The sequence below is a fragment of the Apis laboriosa genome, unplaced genomic scaffold (assembly GCF_014066325.1).
Source record: "Apis laboriosa isolate Shangri-la unplaced genomic scaffold, ASM1406632v1 scaffold231_cov149, whole genome shotgun sequence".
NCBI lineage: Eukaryota > Metazoa > Arthropoda > Insecta > Hymenoptera > Apidae > Apis > Apis laboriosa.
Genome location: NW_025222420.1, coordinates 520,902 through 543,790, shown reverse-complemented (window position 1 = coordinate 543,790; position 22,889 = coordinate 520,902). Strand labels below are relative to the sequence as shown.

General features: G+C 31.8%; 1 protein-coding gene and 1 non-coding gene across 3 annotated transcripts in view; one reads left to right on the top strand and one right to left on the bottom strand.

The window, feature by feature from the left end:
• LOC122713166 (autophagy-related protein 16-1) overlaps positions 1 to 22,889 on the bottom strand; it is a 552,150-nt gene that overhangs the window by 11,226 nt on the left and 518,035 nt on the right. For both annotated transcript variants that reach the window (XM_043933368.1, XM_043933369.1), the window contains 4 exons: positions 21,844 to 21,964; positions 12,406 to 12,585; positions 9,781 to 9,865; positions 9,286 to 9,432 (listed from right to left, as the gene is read on the bottom strand). In XM_043933368.1, coding sequence (XP_043789303.1) covers positions 9,286 to 9,432; positions 9,781 to 9,865; positions 12,406 to 12,585; positions 21,844 to 21,964 — 533 coding nt within the window. The remainder of the gene's footprint in view (positions 1 to 9,285; positions 9,433 to 9,780; positions 9,866 to 12,405; positions 12,586 to 21,843; positions 21,965 to 22,889) is intronic.
• On the top strand, positions 4,925 to 4,997 carry Trnar-ccu. The gene has a single exon. It is a non-coding gene; the product is annotated as a tRNA-Arg (tRNA).

Genomic DNA, 22,889 nt, shown 5'->3' with positions numbered 1-22,889 from the left:
TCATCGATATAATCCCTTTGAAAGCTCGCGGAAATGGCTCGGGACAGATTTTATTCGGAATTTTATTGTTATGTATGAGCGTTCGGAAGCTGAATCTGTGGAACGAGCAAGAGAATGTACGTCTTTGTTGTAATAATTTCTCGCGTGATCAATGATGTTTGTTAGAGAATTCTTTTAAATTTCTCTTGCTTCGTGTGAATACGCAGGTATATATTATATCATTCTCGAATGGTGTACTTCTTATTAATAGAATTGTGAGAATAGTTTCTATGAAATTTTTAAATTGTTCGAAGAAAAATTATTTATAAAATTTGTCGATCGAATTTTACATACAAGAACAATTTTATTTCCATTATTCAAAAATCGTGAAAAAATTATTGGTGAAAATACTAGAGTCCTATCTTGCCCGCGAAAACAAAATTTAACGCGAGCCAAGCGAATAATTATCATCCGCAAATATCTCTATAATTCTCATACATAATTCGAAACGGAGGCCGAATTTCCATTCAAACATAACCTGTGTAACTGTGAGCGCATACAGTTCCTTACGCCGGCCACGTATTTGTGTGTGTATTTAAGCGGTTCCGGTTCCAGAGAGGCCAAAATCCGAAAGCACAAGGCGAGGTAAACATATTACGTACATAAACGATCAAACGGAACGATCGTGACAATGAATCCCCTCTATAACACAAACTCCCTTACTTAACCCGCCGCTCGCTCCGGTTATGGGTCCATATTTGATTCGAATTCACGCCTAGCCGACCGATCTTCTCCTCTCCCTTCCATATTGAATATTTTCCAATTTTAGTAACGGAAAATTCCACGGCCCCTCCTCCTTTAAAGTTTCGCACGTCTTGCGAAATAACCGTTTCACTTCACTTCAGGCGATGCAAATTTACACTTTTTGATAATGGTTCATCCACCCAACGAATATGAAAATATTTGAATTCAATTTACTAGTTCTCAAAATGTCAGCCAGTTGTGTGAATCGTTTCTATTCCTTTTATATAATATTTAATCAAAGGTACGTCTTTATATGATCTTCTTTATATGATTTCTTGTGGATGTTTGTTTTAATTTCGGTGTTGTCATTTTAAGAAAAATGTTAAAATAAATTTGCCAGCACAGTTGCACGGATTGTTGAATATCATCTGTCACTGTTGCTTCGCTACGAAAGTAGAAATTGGTTCTACCCTGTTCATTCGATTAATTTGGATGAAATGCGGATAAAAATAATCTTTACATCCTTCACTGTGGATGAATCAACCGGATGCACGTCTAAATTCGCCTTAAAGTTGTTGGCTGCATGAATAGCGTAGATGGTTGAATACTTGTGCGAGATCGATGCGGTGCATACATCCACGTTGCTCCATTATTTCCACGTTAGTTTACCATCCACTGGCGAAACTTTTCGGTTTATCTCGCGTTCTTTTTAATTCCTTAACATGCGATACGCCAACGTTTCGGTTTCTGTTTAACAACCTGTTTCTTTTTCCCTTCTCTTTCTATCTTTTTTTTTTTTTTATACACGAAATGGAGGAAAAATCCCGGATTGAGTTGTGAATGGTGCAGTTTGTTGAAGAAATGGTAAAAAAAAGAAAGAAAAATTCCAAATAAAATTCGAATAACGGAGAAACTTTATTCTCGTGAGAAATTGCGCGGATTGAAATCATTGAGATTTAAAAAGAGAAGACGAGTTAAAAAATTTTGTAGAAACGTAATTATCCTGCGTAAAAAAATAAAAAAAATTCAAACACATCACAAGAATCACGAGATAAAATTCGATACACGATTTACGATTACACGGTTTACGTTGTTACTCACGTAAAATTACATTTTATTTCAATTTTGAATACATTTTACCCCCGTTGCATTACATTTTATATATTATAGATACGGAATAATTACAGATACGAAGCAAACGACGACAAGGACTTCCTTCAATATTATAGTTATCGGAGTCTCCTTAAGCACGAGAGACGAAACGAATTCAATCATAAGATTTCATCCTTAGGTAGGGTTAACAGGAAGCGAAGATCTGACGGTTAATAAAACTTCCTACTTGATTATTACGTATGTAACGACGTGGATCGAAAGGGGAGATTTATGCTAATCTGATAGGAATATAATATGAGGATATTGTAGAATCGAGTATCATAGAAATTAGCCTCATCGCCCGTGATAGAGATAACCATGTAACAGTAGCCTTTTTAGCAACTTTTTATCTCGAAAACACCGAAATTACGGTAAATTATAAAGTGAAACGAGGAGGGGAGGGGGGGCCCTTTGGCGTTACTTGGGGTGAAGTAGCCCCGTAACTTTTATCGATTTATAGCAGTTCTAAGTATCTGAGCGAAAGATAAGAGGGAGATACGTGTATCTATGATACGTTGTTAATTCACGGTATTTATTAAATATTAATATACCTTCCTCGAAGAAATTCCGTGTATGGCAAACAGAAACAACTGTTATCCAAGCGGAGAAAAGAGCACGGTACTTCTTGAAGATTCTTGAAGATCTTTCTAAGATTTGAAGAGTAACAACTGTGTGTATGTAAAACAGCTTAATCTTAGTAAGATCACGATTTTCTTTCTTTAGACGTTTATTCCAAAACTAGGAATAATTACGATTAATTTGTCTCTTATTCGTTATAACTCTAGCTGAAAGTATTGACGCGTTTCATCAATTAATTATACTTTTACTATTTTCAAAAAAGGAGAGAGAAAGAGATCTAAAATCGCATTAAAAATTAATCTTAATTAATCCACGTTTGCACACGCGGTATTAAAAACCAAAAACGTCCAATTATTCGATTACCTCGTTAAAAAAAAAAAAAGGGGGAAAAAGGAAAAAAGATTTAACCCGATGCCAGTTAAAAAAGATAGTCTAACCGGGCTAACTGGAGGTTTATATCGAGGGTTGATCATCAATAGGGAAAATATAACGAGCAAAAGGAAAGGGAAGAATGGTTGGAATGGAGGGATGGAAATATGAGGCAGCGAGGGTGGAAGAGGAGGGCTGACGTGTATATCCGTACCAGCTGCCGACCCCTCCTTCGCGAAGAGGAGGGCAGGGAAATGGGAAAAACAGATAAAGAGCTCGGCCGTCTTGCCAGCCTTTCGAAGATACGACGAAGATAAATGACATAATATCGGTGGCTCGGATCCGATCATTGGCCCAGAAAACGAAATCGAGTGTTAGGAGGGAGGCAATTGATCTGGCACGATGCTTCGTTACATTGGGGCGACAATGAAATCCGTTTGATACTCATCGAAATGGCCGGGATTTGTACACGTGTACGTTGTACACCTATTCGTGTATAGCGTAATCTCTTTTTCCACCCTGACGTGTTTACCGTTTGTCTTTCTTCGAAAAGAAGGAGGAGGAGGAGGAAGGTAGGTGAATTTTCATTACGGCGTTCGTATCGACTAACGGTTTGCGTTTAATTCCTTGGTGATATTGATTTCTTCGACTGTTACTGTCGATAGAGACGAGGGATAAGGGTTGGAGGGCGGATAAAATGTGTTGTGAAATAGATTGGTGTGATGATTGTCTTATTGGCAAGCGAGTTGAGTCCATTTTTGGAAAGAAATAGGAAAATTGAGGATTTATGTGTGTAATTAAAGATAAGAAGCGAATGATAGTATTGAGTAATTATTTAATGGTAGTTATCTAAGTTGAAGAAATTTTGGAATGTAAAAAACAATAAGTAATAAGTAAATTTTATTTCTTGATTTGAAGTAAGATTTAACTTGAATAAAATATTATTAATTTTTTTTTTTTAATATTATGTCTGAATCAAATGCAAATAAATTTTAAATATTTGAACATAAAAAGAAACGGAATAACATCATTTTTCTAATAAACAGATTTAATTAAAAACAGAAAAAAATTGAATGGCTTCATGTTTGAAGTTTTCAGATACTGATTCAAATTTTCTTCCTCTTTTTTTTTCCTTTTTTTTTTTGTTTGAATTGAGAACTATGAAACGAAAACTTGATAACCACGAATAGTTCCGACATCTCAACATTTTTTTATGAAAATCTAAAACGTTTGCTTAATTTAAAACCAAACAATCCAACATGTTGCGAATTGACCGATAGTACCAACAGTTCTCCACAAACTATTCTAACAATCACTTGAAATAAATGGAAAAGCTTTAAAAGTTTGAACACGTTTTAAGTGATATCAAGAATGTTTCTGTTTGCACTTCGCTCAAAAACACTTTTTAAAACGTCCACTTTTTAACTTAATTATCACAAAAAAAAAAAAAAACGAGAAATATCTGTCACAAAAATCGAATGTTTTGGAAAAATCTAATTTTTGGGAAAATGTATAAATATTCTTTTCATCTCCGAGAAAATTATAAATTTATTGGACAATCTAATAGGATAAAATGTCTACGTACAATAAACAGAAAAGAATTGTATACATGTATATAAGTACACAGTTTTGAGCGACACACTGCTACATTTCATTTGACAGTGTAATAACAATCGATCCAAGAAAGTTACGAATACATCAAATAATTATTATTGTTTTAAAATTTACGACATCTGTAAATATCTATTCGACAAAGTCGTAAAACATCGCCGTAAATCGTTGACCATTTCGTTACTGTCAGTTTTAGCATTATCAACAACACATTTATTAAAAGGACCTCAGGGTTGAATAAGAGAGAATAACGAGTGTTAAAATGATTTTCTTATTTATGTGTTTGATGACGCATGTGTACAAAGACAGAAACTCGATCCTATGTACACGATTAATATCGACTATGATATTAAATTTTCATCGAAATCTGTCTGAGAATCATTCGTTGAAAATTTTCTTCCAATATTTTCTTGAATAATTTTAAATTTTATTTATACGTTGTTGATATTTATCAACAACGTTTAAATAATTTGAATAATAATTGGCAACAGCCTCTGTGGCCTAATGGATAAGGCATCGGTCTCCTAAACCGGGGATTGTGGGTTCGAGTCCCACCAGAGGTAATCACGAATTCTAATTTTTGAAGTTTGAGCATAAAATATGAAATTCCTATAATATTTCTAAAATAAGATAATTACTTGAGATAGTTGAAGTAATTCGTCGCTTCAAATTTATCTAAAATCTAGACTTTAACTTTACTTTATTCCTTGTATGTAATTTTTAATTTCATTCAATTTTGTGTATTTTTCTCACATTGCTTCCAATATCAATATAATTTACTTCGTCGTCCATACAATTTAATTTCAAAACCTGTACAAGTGAAAATTTCTAACTAATCTGCCACAAGGGTGTGGCATTATTCATATATCGCATACCTTGTATTAACCAATTTTATCATTTTCAGGTTATGCGGCAATTTATGAATACGTGGTAAATATAGAAAACTATGTCCTGTGGCGATAATAACGGTAGAACTTCGAAGTAAATCGTTGAAAAAAATCAACTTCTTCGCGTCACATTCCAATATGTGTTCCATCTATCCAATGCATTCGAAACATCTTGCGTGGTATCTCGGTAACATTCGTTTGATATTAAACGAACCGTTGATTTATACATCGCTTCGAGCATCATTTATTCATATTTTCCAAATTCCTTGCACAGAAATAGACATTGTAATTTATTCACAGTGACCCAACTACTGAAACGTTAACTCTTTTCAACACTTCACACGGTTAATCGTGTTTCCCTTCCTCAATAAAATCATGGGAATCAATAATAATTTCCCGTTTCGAGAATTGGCGCGAATTTTGAACAGAGGCATGTGTCCTTTCGTAGCATCCTTCCTTACACCTGCGATAAGATCGGTTCGAAGAGAACACTTGAAACGCAAAAAAAAAAAAAAAAAAAAAAAGACCATGAAACGTACTAATCGAACCACTTCCTTAGGGGTCCAGTTATACCCCTCTAACTATCGCGGTAAGCCATCGAAACTCGTAAAGTGCAAGACAAAATCGCCATAAATGCGTGCGTGACTGAAATATGGCGCAGTAATGTTTATGAGATGCTGTTACTTGTCAGTTACCGCTGAAAAGAATAATAACCCGCGCCTGTTACCACGCCTCGGTACGCACTTATTTATTAATAACAAGTTACACAAATCAAGGTATCGCTAGGCCGGCATGGAATGATAGCTTTTATTCCCCTCGACTCCTCGAGGGTACCCACGTGGGAAAAACCATTGTGCAAAGCAGAACACTTCCTCCCATTTTCCGCATTCTGGTATACAGTTAACGATTATTATTTTCCTTGGAATAAAACACACTTGGCTGAGGACGATCGATCGATGGAACAATTTTTCCTCGATATTTCCAGATCTAGCCATTAATGTTTCTTATTAATTTTTGACGTTGCACGATTCACGCAAAAAGTGAGGTATTATCCGTTTCCAAATGTTTACATTCCTTCTTCATTCTTGCATTGTAGGAATTTATTAATTTTCGATTTATTCGAAAAAGGTTGGACGGTGAACGATGATGCACAATTTCCGGCGATCGAACATCAAGAAGAAAAAGATCGCCTGCCTCCTCAACAATTTTTCTACCCCCTCGAAGAAATCAACGCCTCTGCAAAGAAATCCGATTCCGTAAGGGAAAGGATTGCGGCTCGGTAATCTGTTAACTCGCAGTTGCATATCATACATGCTTGCTTGCGTGCCACGAATCTGTTCCTCCACGAATCTCGCGCGTTAATCCGACTCGATACGTACGTATCCCCGGCATCAGTGTGCACATCCGCAGTTTCGAGGGGCGCGCCGATTAAATATCGGTATATCGGTGGTTACGTTTCCAAGTTGTGAGTTGTCGATCGAGGGAGGAAGGGAGGGATCGTATGCGTATGTGTGTGTATGTGGAGAGAGGGCGAGGCGGTTATTAAGTTAGTCTCAGGGATTCGTTGGGCGGCGCAACGTATGAATTACACGATCTCGGCTCCGTATCGTCGAACGATCATGGGAAATATTTTCCCGTGTGTGGGGCAGGATAGGATGAGGGGGGGGGAGGGGGTGATGAGGACCGAAGGGTGGAGGAGAGAGGTGCTCCCCTTCGACGGGTGAAAGTAATAACAGTGAAACGTGCGCGTACACAACGGCGGGATCACGCACGCTGGCCAGCTCCAGCTCCAGCTTCAGGGACCAGGCTCTCCTCTACGTGACCGGTGCTCGAAGCTATTTTTCGATACGACCGGTACTTAGGTGCACGCCGGGCGCAACAACCGCCCGCCTCTCCCGTGGAAAGGGGATCCTCCTCCACCGCGAGGGGGATCCGACACAGCGTCCTTGGGAAACTCGAGGGGGCGAGGCGGTCAACGACTGGGAGGGATAATTGTGGAACGGATGTATCTACCGTGAAATTCGAGTGAAAACGATCGCACCGGTGCGCGCGATGACTGAGAGGGCGGTGAATGAGAGGAGAGGGTGGTTTAGCTACTTTTCGCTCACCACACTTTCTTCATCGTCTCCATTGTCGAGAGAGCGATTTGTAGAGAGGGGAGAGTGTTATTCTCTCGAAACTTGGGCTCGATGATGATGTCGTCGCGATATCGTTCAGATTGTATCATCTCGGTTTTGATGATGAAAATGTTGGTTGATATGTAGGGGGCGGAGATGAAGAACGGTTGGAGGATTTCTTTTTTTTTTTTTTTTGGATGGTGAAATGTTATGATGATAGGTGAAAAAGAGGGAAAGGGGAGTGTAAAAATGATGAATTCTTATTCGCGGTGTTTCAACGCATGTAATATTGTTTCGTCGAGGGGGTGAGAATGTGGGCGAAAAGGTGAATGGTATAATAATCGAAGAAGTTGTTATATACGTTGCTTTTCATAATATTGAATCAAAATAAAATTTTTTATATATATTTTTAAGTGTTTTTAAGATAAATTTTCATAAATGTTAGTATCGTTGGAAAAATATTTCTGAAAATCGATGAAGAAGATTACGTTCGTTCATCGTCGAAAAGTTCTTAGAGTTTAAAGACACTTTCGTCCATTCGATTATGAATAATTTTGTCAATATTAACATTGTCAAAGAAAAAAAAAAATAACTATTTTTACTGAAAAAATTTCGAAAATTTTGATAATAAAAAAATTGTAGAATATGCCAAAATCGAATTCGAATGTTTATACGTATTAAAATATTAAATTCAAAATAATATCGACAAAATTTTTCTCGAGATTAAAGATAAAACTGTTTGATAAAACCTTATTCAAAATAATTTGAACGCGTTTCAAAAATCCGTTTGTACCGCAATAATATTTGATTATACAAGAAATGAATCTTACGCAGCTCGTTTACATTTGCGCCTTAAACGAAACGTTCGATGCGACAGTTTGAATTGCGACACTGTGGCTCGAAGAAGTTGCTGGCATCTAAACTATCGTATAAATTTGCGATATCGCCATGTATCTTATATACATATATCTATATTATATATATATATATATATATATACATATGCATGTATAAAAATATTATGTGCGCAGGATATACGGTGGAATAGGCGGGCGTGTCCATGGATACATATATATAAGTGGAAAGCTTGGAGGAGGAAATCGGGTCACGCCGAAATATTTTTGCGCGCCTTTCCACTTTAGGTTAGGTACGATGTGAGCGCACGAATTATAGAACGTATACGACGAAGTTTCCGCACATGTGCAAAGCACTCGAAGATGCTTGCTACAATTATGATCGGTTTGACGCTTTTATGCGCAAAGTTTTGCGGGGGATGGTAAATTTTAATGCTTAATATATATCGATAATGGAATTTTGTAAACTCATCGTATTTCGCGAATTGATTAATTAATTTTATACGATACGCAAAATATTGGAGGATTTTAATCTTCTTTAATTGTAATATAATTTATTAATTTGTATGTAAGATTATTTTTTTTCATCGGTGTTAAAGAAGATTCGTTTGTTCGAATGATTTTTTTTAATTGGTTGGAATTGAATAATTTTAACTGTAAATTATATTGCTTTTAAGATTAAATACAATGACCTAATTTAATAGTAGAATTAATGGCTTATGTATTGATTAAATATTAATTTAAATAGGTATTTTAAATATAAATTATGGTAATTGGAATATTATAATGAAAACAAATATATGTAAGTAATTATTTTTGTTTTCCTAATAAAATACATGTTAATCTCTTAACTTTTTCAAAAATATCTACATATTTTCAATAATTATAAATTATAATTATTGGAAAATAATATAATTATAAATTATAATTATGGAAAAATATGAAAATCGTAATTTTTATAAATTCTAGTAATTAATAAGGAGAGATACTTACGAATGGTTTTTCAACACAGTCTCAATCGTGTTAGTGGCGACAGACCAAATGAAAACGGACCCGTCTGAAGAACCAACCGCTATGTACTGACCATCTGGACTAAAAGTGGCTCGTGTCCAGTCGAAACCGACTTTAAACCCATCGGCGCTAAAAATAAAAGTAATTTCACTTCAATAATTATTACAAAGTTAATTTTAAATATTTTATCAATGAAACTTTTGAAAGACTAATAATCTTGAACGATTAAAAAATAATTATTTATTAAAATTAATTTTCCTTTTTTTTCTAATATTTTGTTTTATCGTCATTTATGATAAAAATCAGTAGTATAATAAATATATAAATTATTTAAAATATAGTAATTTTAATTATAAATGATCCACAATTGGCTAAAAAGAATTTATTAAGTTATTACTACGAAATATAAAATAAGTAAAAAATAAAAATCTGTTTTTATCTTAACATCTATAAAATTTTTCTATAAAAACCACTTACCTAAATGATCCAATGATCTTCTTCATCCGCAGATCGATGAGTTTCAACGTATCATCTCTGACACAACTCAAAAGGTAATTTGCATCTACAAACAATCAGATATCGCTACTTAAATCAAGTTAAAGTTTAATTAATTGTGATAATATGATTATACAAGGATGATAAAAGAAAAAAAAAAGAATTTATAACTTCTTCATATCAACAATTCGTTTGTTGAAGATTACTTTCGAGAAATCTCTAAAGAAATTCAAATCATTTTTCATATCTTATTTAAAGAAATAATATATTAATCGAAACAAAAAATTGTTTAAATATATTAATTATTAAAATTTTCTTTCATTATTTATCGAGTATTATTTTGAAAGTTACGAATTCTTTTTTTTTTTATCACTCTGCATATAAAAAATTGCATATGATCAATTTGAATAAATAATCGATTAAATTCAATTGTGATAAATTTTTTGTGAGTTCGTGTTACAATAGCAACGAAGAAATACTTTCTTCTTGAAATTTATAAAAAAAAAAGTAAGTAAGTAAGTAAGTAAGTAAGTAAGTAAGTAAGTAAGTAAATAAATAACTCTTTTTTCGAGATATATAAATCTTATAGGGAGACGTTCGAGAAAGGTTTCATTGTGAATCTAGCGGCCATTTCCCAAGGAATGGTATATTATACTTTAATGGAAGTATACATAATGTATTACGGTGAATGATAAAGGAAAAGCATTAGAGTGGCGCAATGTAATCGAACAGAATTTTACAGTCTTAGCGATATCGTTTCCTTCGAATTTTAGTTTTATATCACCGAAATTACTCGAGTGCAACTTTCGAAAGAATTCTTTGACAAGTTAATCTTTCCAAAGAAAGCATGATTTTTCCAATTATAATGTAATGGTTTTAAATCATCAATTTAAATGTGGCCTAAAATTAAATTAATTATAGCAACAGATAGAATAAATTACATCACAGATATTCTACAACAATCTATGTGAGAAAATAAATAAAAAAATATAAAATAAAATTTTTCCACTTATAAACTCATTCTTGAAATTTTGGAGAAAATTTTCTTATTTTAAGCGATCATATAATTCGTTCAATCCATTATTATTCATAAAAATTTGAAATTTTAGTAAATGATAATAAATTTAATTTTTTAACATTTCACAAAAAAATACGCAAGATTTGGTAATAAATTTCATGGGAATTTTCAAAATTAATTATCAAAGTGTATCAGAGTATAATATTTGTGCTTTATAGTTTATTCAAAAGCTAAAAAAATTACAAAACTTAAGGTATTTTATTTTTTAATTATTTCATTTTACCCATTTCTATCGATTAAGATTTTCATTATTTTTAAGATTTTATCGAACACAATAAACCGTTTAACTGCGTGTAACGGTAACGATAATGCTCAGCTTTAATTAATTCCAGATTAACAGAAATACTTTGAAACCTCATAATAGCGTAATTCGAATAATAATTCAAGTTGAATTACAAGTTCCGCGAATTTCGAACAAAAGATATTAAATCTCCCTCGGGATAATATTTTTAAACAATGATAAAATCTTTCCAATGATAAAACCTTTTAATTATGAAATGTAACGTAAAAAAAAAAAAGAAAAAAAAGAAAAAGAAAGAAAAAAAAAACAGTTAAAAATTCACGATTTATTTCCCTCTTGGAGAGGAAAATAAAAAGATCATACAAACTGAATATCATTTTTAACGCGTGCTCGCTGTATATCTTAACATTCCTACGATACAATTTCTTATAGTGCTTGCAGCCTTTTTTATGTCCATGCTTCAAATGTTTGCATGCAATACGATTCCTCGAGTTCTACAAGTTGAAACATTTTCATAATTCAACATCTGTCCGTCTCCCCACAAGTTTGAATATTTTCCTTTGATGCCTGCATCAATGCACAAAGTGCATTCAATATGACTGATTAACAATTTCGCGAACTCCGATATATTTTCTCTTTGTCATGAAGATGATGGACCGAGGTATTATTTATTCTTCTCTACGTTTCTCTCTCATCGTTTCATTTCTACGTTTCAAATGCTTGGGATTGTCGTAGAAAATTTTATTTATTATTATTTTTTTTTTAATAATTATATTTAATAATTACAAAAACATCTGGACACTTTTATTTTCAAAGATTTCAATTTTATAAATTTCGAAAGTTTTATTTATTTTATTATTTATCATTAAAAAATTTTAAAATAATAAAATAATTTTAAATAATTTTAAAATAAATTAAAAAATTTTGTATAATAATCAAAATAAGTGATAAGTCGTTAAATCAGAAGAATATGACATTTATTTTTTTTTCTAATTATTTTTTTTATAATTGAAAGCATATATAAATGTAATCTTTCTGTTATTAATTTATCACATATACTGGCTATTTGTTTAATCTTGCATATCATCTGATTAATTATTTCCTCCAGTTGCACTTGCCATGATTTAATTTTATGTGAAAAGTTTATGACAAATGATTCTTCTTTGCAACTGGCTTTCCAATCTATCATTATTTATTCAGATAATATCTCAGCCGATAAAGTTATATAATTTATATACGTATAAGTTTATAAGATGAAATATTCTGAACATACAAAAACGAAACTTACCACGAGATAAATCCAACGAAGTGACCTTTCCTTCCAATAAAATGTCATTTGAGCTGGACTCGGCTCTTGTATCCCAAAATCTAATTCTATGGTCAAAATGGCCGCTAATTATTGTAGAGCCCGCACCGTCTGAAGTTACAAGATCGTTGCAACTCGAACCCGCAAACTTTGTTTCTATACCTGCAAACAAACAAGATTTAATTCAACACCAAATATCTGAGTTCTTATTCATTTATAAATAATCATTCTATCATTCAGCAGTATTCGTATATTATTTTATACTGCAACGTGAATAAAAACATTTGCACATTTTTCATTTTGCGAATAAAATGAATAAAAAAATTTTCATTTCAATTTTCTAAACGGGACAATAATTATAAATGTACCGTTACATTGGCGCGTGTATTGGCGTGATAAATCTTAAAATTACAAATTTATAGAGCCATTCCAATTGGGGAGCGGTGTGAAAAGAACGAAATCTCATTTCTCGGTTCGAAATTTCAATCAGATCGCGTCGTGTTCCCGCGTATTCACATAAAATCTGCTTACGTCGGTACACCTAAGTTGACGGGTATGATGCATTACCACCAAGTAATTGGACCCAGTAATTCCATCTTCATAGGAAGCACGGTTGCCTCAAGCGATATCGATAACCGGCGTATCGTCGCTGTAAGTTCGACAAGCTAATTGATCGCCTAGTAAATCACTTTTGATTTAATGTAGATCATCGGCAACAAAGTAAAACGGACAATCGTATGCGAAATTCGTAATCGCGCGTCGGATACGGGCAGTCGTTTCAACGTTATTTATTATCGTTTTCGAAACCGTGGTTATTATTTCGATATACGATTTATATTGTGACAAGAGTGTTTTCAAGTGTAACAAAAATTTCTTTGATAAGTTTTAATTGCAGCTAATTTTTAACAATTCTGTTATAATACTTGAAAAGTAATTGAATAATTGTAATTTTTTTATAAGAAAAATTTAAGATGAGTTTTCAAAATTAAAATGAACAAATTCTTTTAATTGTTTTATTTTTGATTATCATCTCTTATATTTTTTTGATATTTTGTACTATACTAAAAAAAAAAAAAAATGAATATTTGAAAATATATTATTTCAAAATCTGTTGACGTAGAAAGAAATTCATTTAATGGCCATTTAATATCTGATTTTGAAATTTTGTTTGAAAATTCAGAAATAGTTGGACAAACTTTTTCAGTAACTTTTTCAGTTATAATACAAGTTTTAATCTGTGTTTAGTGTCGCGTTTACTTTAAAAGATGAAGATAGCAGTTTTAAGGTAAGCAGTAGATTTGTAATTTATCCGATTTGCAATTTCAGTGTCAAAGAGTTTCTATGTTGAAGCGCGTTGATTCTCAAGAGTTGCGCGGAAATGCCGACAGAAACGTCGTTTCCTGAAGTAAATTAAGCTTGAAATCTTGCTTATTACTTTGTGGATATCGATGGAAACGACTGTAGTCTGAGAACTACAATTTAAAAGAAGAAAGCATTTGTAATTTTAAACACATTTAATCTTTATCTCCTCGGATAAAAACATTTATTGCCTAAAGATTCTTAAATCAAATTAAATTATCCTACCTATTTATCATGAATTTATACTTTAAATTTAAAAATCGTGTTACTGTAAACAAATTCTCTAATCTCAAAAGTGTTATCGAGAATTTTAAATATCAAATTCTATTTATTAATAAATGTGGATTGATAAAATTCTCAATGTGTATTAATTACACGTTTATTGTCTTCTAATTGAGAAGTTTAAACAAAATAATAACTTGTTGTTATTTGTTATATTTATTGCACAGATTTCCATTTCAAATTCAAAACTGTTGAAAATATTTACAGAATGGGTTAATTCGTCAACAATGTTATAAACTATTGAATTGCACGTATATCTAATTTATACACATTTTCTATTTCCTTCGTTACACGTTGAATCTAAAGTACCTAAACGTTTCTCGACGTCGATTCACTTTTCCTGCTTCTACTCGTATTAACCAAGAAAGCCTCTCAATGGATTACAGTTAACTATAAGCACAAGCGCTTTCAATCTCGCAAACGTGCTCCCTTTTTGTCAGTTTTCGAGACTGATCTACATCTTTCCAACTTCAACTTGTGTAAAACGACGACGTAAAAGCACATACTGTAAAACGAATGAATAACGAACGCTTCAAATATGAATGATTCGTATATACATAAACAATTACATAGAAATAAATGGAAAAATACGAAGTAGAATTTTTTAGTTATTTGAAGTATCACTTCATCGATCTTCGTTTCTCACAAATTCATAAATAAATAAAAATATAAATTGATCTTGCTCCATATTATTAAGAATAACTTCATACGGGTATAAAGATTAACTGTTGCAATAATCTTGAGAATCATTAATACACGATTCTTAATTTCTTTTGAATGTGATTATATATATGAAGAGACGGAGGAGATACTTTGAGTATCAAATCTGACCCAATTGTCGCCAGATTTCCCTCTGTTCATTAAGTATTTAAACGTCTATAAACAGAAACAACTGAAATTTGAATGGAATAAGCATTTCGCGGCAGATGTTTCCGTAAGCCGACACAGCTGCGAAACGTTAACAAGATGATAGGGAGGTGTAGCGGCAAGGAAGGATAATAATAATCCGATAGAAAACAGCTGATCCACTTTAAGCGTAGTTTTTTTTTTTTTTTTTTTTTTTTTTNTTAAACCGTGCCGCGCTTTAAACAATAATTCACGGTTAAACGCGCTTTCAGCAGCGCCCCCTCCCCCCCATTGTCCTCTCCTCTTGCGAGATTTATTTGCGCAAAACTTTTGTACACCTCGCCCACCTTCGCCCGCCTTTCCCTGATAGCGAAGCCTCGATTTTCACTATTTTGCGCGTGGAACGACAAAAGCGTGGGAACGGACGTCAAGTGTGACGTTTGTATATGTCAGTGTGTATCAAACAGTTTATCCCGGATCTACGAAATTAATTTTATTTCATTAGAGTTATATTATTTTATTAGAGTTTTTTTTTTTTTATTATTTTATTAGAGTTTAAACTCGTGGGAAAAATGTACTAATTTTTTTACGGGAAGTAACGGGTTCGAATTGCGCGCCATGTTGGATTTATTCGAAGCCAGTTTTTTATATTTATATCGCGTAAAGAGAGAGAGAGAGAGAGGGGGAAGGAGGAGGGAGAAGGAGAAGAAAGATGAGAGAAGGAAAGGAGCGCTCTTGTGCCTCTCTGTTGAAAAAGAAAAAGAGGAGAAAGAAAAAGAAAAGAATTGAAGTTTCGCGTCTAGATTTCGTCGAGTGCTCGTATTCGCCTGGGACAAGTTAGCAAAAGGGCTTCACTTTTTGCCTTCAACGAGTACGCGACCCGTTCTCCATTATTGCACAGAAATGATTCTGGAATGATTCTAGAATTGTCTGCAAAAGTTTGGATGATATATTATATAGCTGTACCGTGCAAACGTGTTCTTTCGATGCGAGAAAAAAAAGAAAAATATTTGAAAATATTTTATTTCGAAAAATTATTGAGAAGCTTCGTGAAATCTTATGCGAAAAAAATTTTTAATTTGATTTAAATTCCAAGTTGATTCAAGTCGGTCGATCAAAATTATTGCAGTCAACTATGTATCATTTTCTAGACGATAATTCTAATTTTTTTCAAATTGGAGCATTTTTCAAAACATTTCAAATAATTAGATTAACATAAGAGGTAATTACATTCGAAAAGATTGAATATCGAATTGGTCACTAATATATCATCTTTTCTCAAACGAAAATAAGCCAATAATCTGAACGAGCCACTGAAGGATAAATTATACAATATCATCCTTCCAGTCAGATCTTGCGAATTAATACGACCGTTCCACTATCATCCGCGACAGGCTACACCGTGTATACTTTGTCAATAGTGCCCCACCCACGTTGGCCACCCACCAAGTTCGATTGTAGCAATGTTGACCATAATGTAAATCGATATCTCGAACGGGTTCTTCGAACGATATGGTTTCACGAGATTAGTGAACCGCCTGTTGGGGAGGGGGAGGATGTAAATCCCGCGTACATTTGCAAACCGTCCACCTTTCATTGGCTCGGCTCATATCAGTCGGTCACATCCCTCCCGTCGTTCAATTTACTTTTCTCACCCTTTAAAGCTACCCCTATTTGCCGAAAGCGATTCACGTCGCCTGTACCCTCGCGGAATAGCCACTTTCGCCGAAAAAATTATCACTTTGCCACCCTTTTCTTTAAAGCGCCGCTTATCACGCGAGGATCGCGTGTGCCTCGAAAATTGTTGGAAAGGGGATAAGGATCCCTGGATGCGGCCGTAGATCCACACGAACTACGATCTGTATATTTCATTTTCCTCGGTCCGAATCGGTTGTAAATAATCGGCTTATCCTTCCCTTTTTAAATCGTCAATCCGGTAATAAAAATCCTGCTCGACATAATTTCTTACGTGGATATATATATACATATATATATATAAGGTGTTTCCAAAGAGATTCTGCGGTAGCAAAATCATTTTTTACGATAAAAGGCAGGGGATAAAAATTGGGTGGTTTGAGGAACGTCAATTTCATCGATCGAAATTCGATTTGAAATTTGATTTCAGATACATTGATTTAAATATTTTTTATTTATTTTATTTTATTTTATTTTATTTTGTTTTATTTATTTTTTTTTTTTATTTTATATGTATTCAGCATGGAAAATATAATTTATTGTCGTGTATCGTACATTTTGACGGATTTAAGCACTGAAACGTAAAAAATGAAATATATTCTCGTTTTTTTACGAGAATTATTTAGAAAAGTGTGGGAAAAAAAGTGATTTGCTTGAATTATTATTTAATTATCTTATGGTTCATGTATATATTAATTAGCTAATTAATATGAAAATTTAATATCTTTGTGCACCGTGGAATTTTAAAATGGCCAAAATATAAAAATTTTTATTATTTTATCTTTTATATAGACATGAATTGTCATTTTATATGAGAGACATAAAATGGTGAATTAAAAAATTGAATTTATTACAGTAGTTAAAAAGTTTTCTATGTCACAAGCATCATTTTTGCACAATTTTATTATGAAATCCTATTAAAATTGTATAATTTTTTTTTAAACTTTGTAAAAGTATTATTTCGTTAATTCTATATATATATATAATAAGATTAATCAAAATGATAGAAATTTTATATCAAAAATTGAAATATTTAAAGTTATTAAGTCCAAAAAAAAAAAAATGTCAGATTGTCAAATCTTGAAAATCAGAAAGAAAAATCACAAGAATTCCTTGTTTTCTCAAATAACCTTTTCTAAAAAGTTCTAAAATTACTGCAATAAAAAAGATATTTTTTTCCAAAAGACTCTTTCTTTTATGACAACCATGACTTTTCGTGTAAAAATTTTACAAAATTTTCCTTCGTTTCTTTCTATAATTCCATCTTCCACCTTCCAAAACAAGTATTTGCAAATCTTTATAATAAAATCTCGCGAGAACTTTTAACTATTATAAAAAAAAAAAATATACAAAATCCGTAATTGAATATGAATCTTGTCACGAATCATCATTAATACCTCGCCTCTTCTTCATTTTTATATCCATAAAAGTTGAGAGTTTAATTTGATATTACAAAAAGTGACGGGCAATTGAATCCCGACCGGAATACGAATAGTGGAATAGTTCTTTTCAAAGAACTCTGCAACGGAACATATATCAAATCGAAAGATAAGGGATGACATCTAATAAAAGAAATCGTGTATTGAAAGCATTATCGAGCTGAATATTTCTCGCGTAAACGGCTGACAATTTCCGCATCCATACAAATTGATATTGCGCATGGTTTTATTTCTATGCGGTGTACGTTCCCAAAATAATTCCCAATATTTGTTCACCGTTGTGATGTAAATGTTTGAATAGTAAATATACCATGGATGAATTATTTTCGTCCACGAATATACACATATAATCGTGATCAATTCAATGGAAGTGATACGAGTTTTTTCACTATTCTTATTATCATTATTATTATTTAGCATCGAAATACGCTCGTATTATTACTTTTTCTCCATGTATGCTTTTCCTCGATACGCGTTATCGAAAAAAAAAAAAAAAAAATAAATAAATAACTCAACTCGTGTATAATCCAAAGTAAATCTCTATTTTTATAAACGAATTACATAAAAATATTCACGTAACTAGGTCCGTTTTGATAACTTTGTAAATATTGGTTTTACAAAAATTGATACAAATCGAAATATACTATACAAAAGGCGACATTTGGAGTAATACGATTATACGTTTTCAATTTTTCGTTATTTTCAAATTTTCAATTTGTATATATATTTTTTTCGTTATGGAACTATTAATAAATCCAATAATTATTTATTTAAAATAAAATAAAAATAATTGATATTGATTATTATATTAAGTATCAATAATGTTAGAATGTTATGTCACATATAAGATGTTAATAAATAGCATAATATTTTTAAAGAATATTTAACCTGTTTCTTGAAAAAAAAAGAAAATTTCTTGTTTAAAAGAAAATTAGCATTCTTATACATTCATTCGTATATAATTTATATATTATATATATTTAATACCAGGAGAATATAAAATAAAATATAAAATAATATAAATATAGATACAATATAATTAAAATATATTAGAATAGAATTCAATGCAATTAATGATATTCATATTATTATACGAAGAATCATAAACATTCAATTCGTGTGAAAAGAATATATTTATATCGCTTTTTTTAGAAGAAAAAAAAATATTACGAGAAATTTCAAAAGTTCCTTGTTGCCTCCGGTAAAAAATTAAAAACAATGAATATTAAAAATATCGCGTCGCGCACTTCTTTTTTAAGTTCTACAGTTTTGAAAGAAAAGAAAAAGAAAAGAAAGGGAGGAAAAAAGAGGAAAGAAGAGGAAAAAAAATCAAATTTTCTTCCCAACGACAACGACACGTTATTATACATCTTCGTTAACGGTCTGTGTACAAGCAATTTGCATTTCATTAAAATTTTCTTCTAGCGAAATTACACAATTTAAAGCAGTGAACGGACGATTCGGAATTTTTCGGAATTTCAAAAAAGAAAAAAAGAAAGAGAGAGAGAGAGAGAGAGAGAGAAAAACTTCGCCAACTTTTGCATTGAAGAATTAACGGCTGTCTCGTTACAACAACCGGATCTAAATTAAATTTCTTCTGTTCGCAACTTCCGTTTAATCACCGATGCCATCCACCATCAGAATGGAGAGAGGAGGGGGGGGGAGGGGAGAGGGGCATTCATCCCGCATGAATTTACCAATTTCTTATCGGCCCCTTCTCACCGGCAAACATCATCCGTTAGGGCCGTCAACGATCAGGAACAAAGAGGGCCGACCCGTGACAAGAAAACTGCACTGTTGGAGCAGAGTTAGAAAAGATTTCGTTAACTACCGATAAGAGCGTTATCGTGTTAATTAATCTCACGAAGTGACGACGGGACGAAAAATCGAACTTTTATTCGATCCCTTTTACCTTGGCACCAAGCTCATCGATTTGAAACTTTATTATCAAGGATCGTCAAAGGCAAAGTTTCATATCGATTCTCTAGATAGTTCGACCAATGAATTTTAAAATATATGCGTTATAAATATAGCGTAAGTGATCTTTATAAACTCATCTTATCACACGTTACACCTCGCATTATTAACTTTAATTATCCAATAAATGATAAAACTTGATTGCGCACTCTTTTGTACATTACAGCTTTTATATTTGTCCGTAGAAAGTTTCCGAAGAAATACGGTTCCACAAATATATTAATATCCTATCATCGGGGATATTACAAGAAAGAGGAATATCTTGAATCGATCGTGATAATCTATGAAAAAAGGGGGGAGGAAAAAAAATGATTCGATGTTTATTCGTTATTAAATGAAATAGTGAGTAAGAAAAAAAACAAGTGGTCATTTAGAATTGTTATTTTTGATTTTTTTTTTTTTTTTAAAGATACTGGGGGGCATCTTTGGATGGAGTAATACCTCTTTTATGTACCATATCTTGCAAAGTTATCTTACAACTCCGTCGACGCTATTTTAGATTCCTCTGTTATGGCAACGTTATGCCTCCTGATGACTCGAATTAGGCGTGTAATGGTTTTACGAGCGCTCGTAAATAAGGGAAAGCAACGAGACGATGCTGAGAATCGAGTATAAAGGTGCGAGGAAATTGAACTATCTAGTTGCAAAGAATTTTTTACGTTAATAGGCTATTACGTCAATATGAGGCGGCTTTGTAATTTATAACATTAATAAATAGGGAAAGATAGCTATCAAAATATGTTAATCTCAAAATATCCTCGTCATGGTACTATTAATTTCAAATGTTTTATATATATATATATATTTTTTTTTTAATTCAAATTCAAATTAACAACTATAGACGAATAATTTATTTATACTTTCATGTGCGAGGAAAGATTATATTTTTAAAATAAATTATATCTTATGTGCCCAAAAATATAATGAATCTAAGATTGGATGTAGAAAAACTAGAAAGTATCTTTAACAGTTTAAAACGCGTATAATTAAAATATTAGACCGTAAAAGAATTTAAAACGAAAATGACTAGATAATAAGTTATACATTCACATGTATTAATTTCACGCTTTAACGCTTAGAAAACGCCTGTAATGTTAATTCCTTGAACTATTTATTTTATTGAAAATCGAACTACCAGGTAATGATACAATATTTTAGTCGCTTAAAAAACTGTGTAAAAAATACAGTGTCTAATTACAAAAAAAAAAAGACTATCTATATTTCTATCAATATTTCTTTTACTTCTTTTTTATTTTAATAGTCTTTTTAATAAAGCGTATGAAAATTTCTCTTCAATATTCTTAATAATATTTTCACAACATTTGTGTAATATTTGGATAAAAAAAGTTGTAAATCTAAATCCAAAATTTAAAGATTTAAAGATGTTATATTTTTTTCTTCTGTTCCTCTGCAAAAATATAAAACTTAACAAAATCCTTTTTTATAATCTGCTAATAACTTTACGACAAATCGTAGCAGCAAAATTTCACATAATTTTTCCTCTTATTTTCACTCGTGCAAAGCACTTGTTGATTATTCAAAAATACTTTATATGCATAAAAACACTGCGTATACACGTACGAATATTCAGATTCATGATTCTTTTAAATTCCAGTAAATATATTAGCATTATTCATTTTTGGAATTATTGGATTAATGGAAATAATGAGGAACGTGATTACCAGTAATACTGTGCATTATTTTCTGTCTACACATACATATATATATATAGTGCAACAATGTTCTGATCACGAATAAAATATCAGAGTATATACTGATTATATACTAAACGTTTCCTATTTATTTGGCACCGGTTACTTACACGCTTTGCTACGCAGGTCCCAAATTTTTAGGGTACGATCGTAACTGCCAGTAACTACTTTTGAAGGCTCGCCAAGAAACTTCGCAGCCATCACCTTCCCGCAGTGGCCCGTTAGAGTGTGCTGAAACAGAAATGGAAATGTCGTTTTGGAACATTTACCAACACGTTCTGTGTGATAATAGGATCATTTGTATTGTACGTGACGTATTAAAGAAGATTGTAGTAACAATTGGTACTTGGACTTTCCACTCGATACACACACATTATCACAATGGTTGCAATGATGGCCAGGATTTTATTCGAATAGAATAAAATTTTATCCCTGGCGAATAAAGATTATGAAAATAATAATATGTACACATATTGGTTTTTGATATAACTATAATATATAATTTTCAACCTATTTCAGTTTAAACATATTAAACAAGCTATATATAGAAAAAGATTTTAGTTTTCATAAAATTGATATTTCAAATAAAATATACATGTACAATTAAAAAATATATGAATACATAGAAAATTATTGAGAATATTAATAGAATATTTTAATTGATAATAATTGTATCAATTTCGATTATGTAAATGCGATTATGTAAATTCTTATTAATCATGGTTGACACTCTCAAAGATGTATGCTTGTATCCTAATATACAATCTCCATTAATTATTTTTATTTAAATGATATGACTTTTAATAATAGTAATTCTAATAATAAATTTCACTTAAGTTTAATATTATCAATTACTTAATAAAATTATTTAATAGAACTGATTCAAATATTAAAAAATAAAATTTAATACAAATTTTAAGAATATTATTTTCGATATTCTTCTTCTAAAAGATATATAATTAATTAAAATTAAAACTTCGTAATACAAAACCCTTTTCCAATTATCCAACATGAATTACAATACAGAAAATCTTGCGCATAAAAACATCACAAAATGGAAAAATCAGATGACAATCTTCCATTGACGTTTCCCAGTGTGAACAATAAAAGAGCAGGAAATAAAGGACTAACAAAATTATCCGAGCGAAACACACGA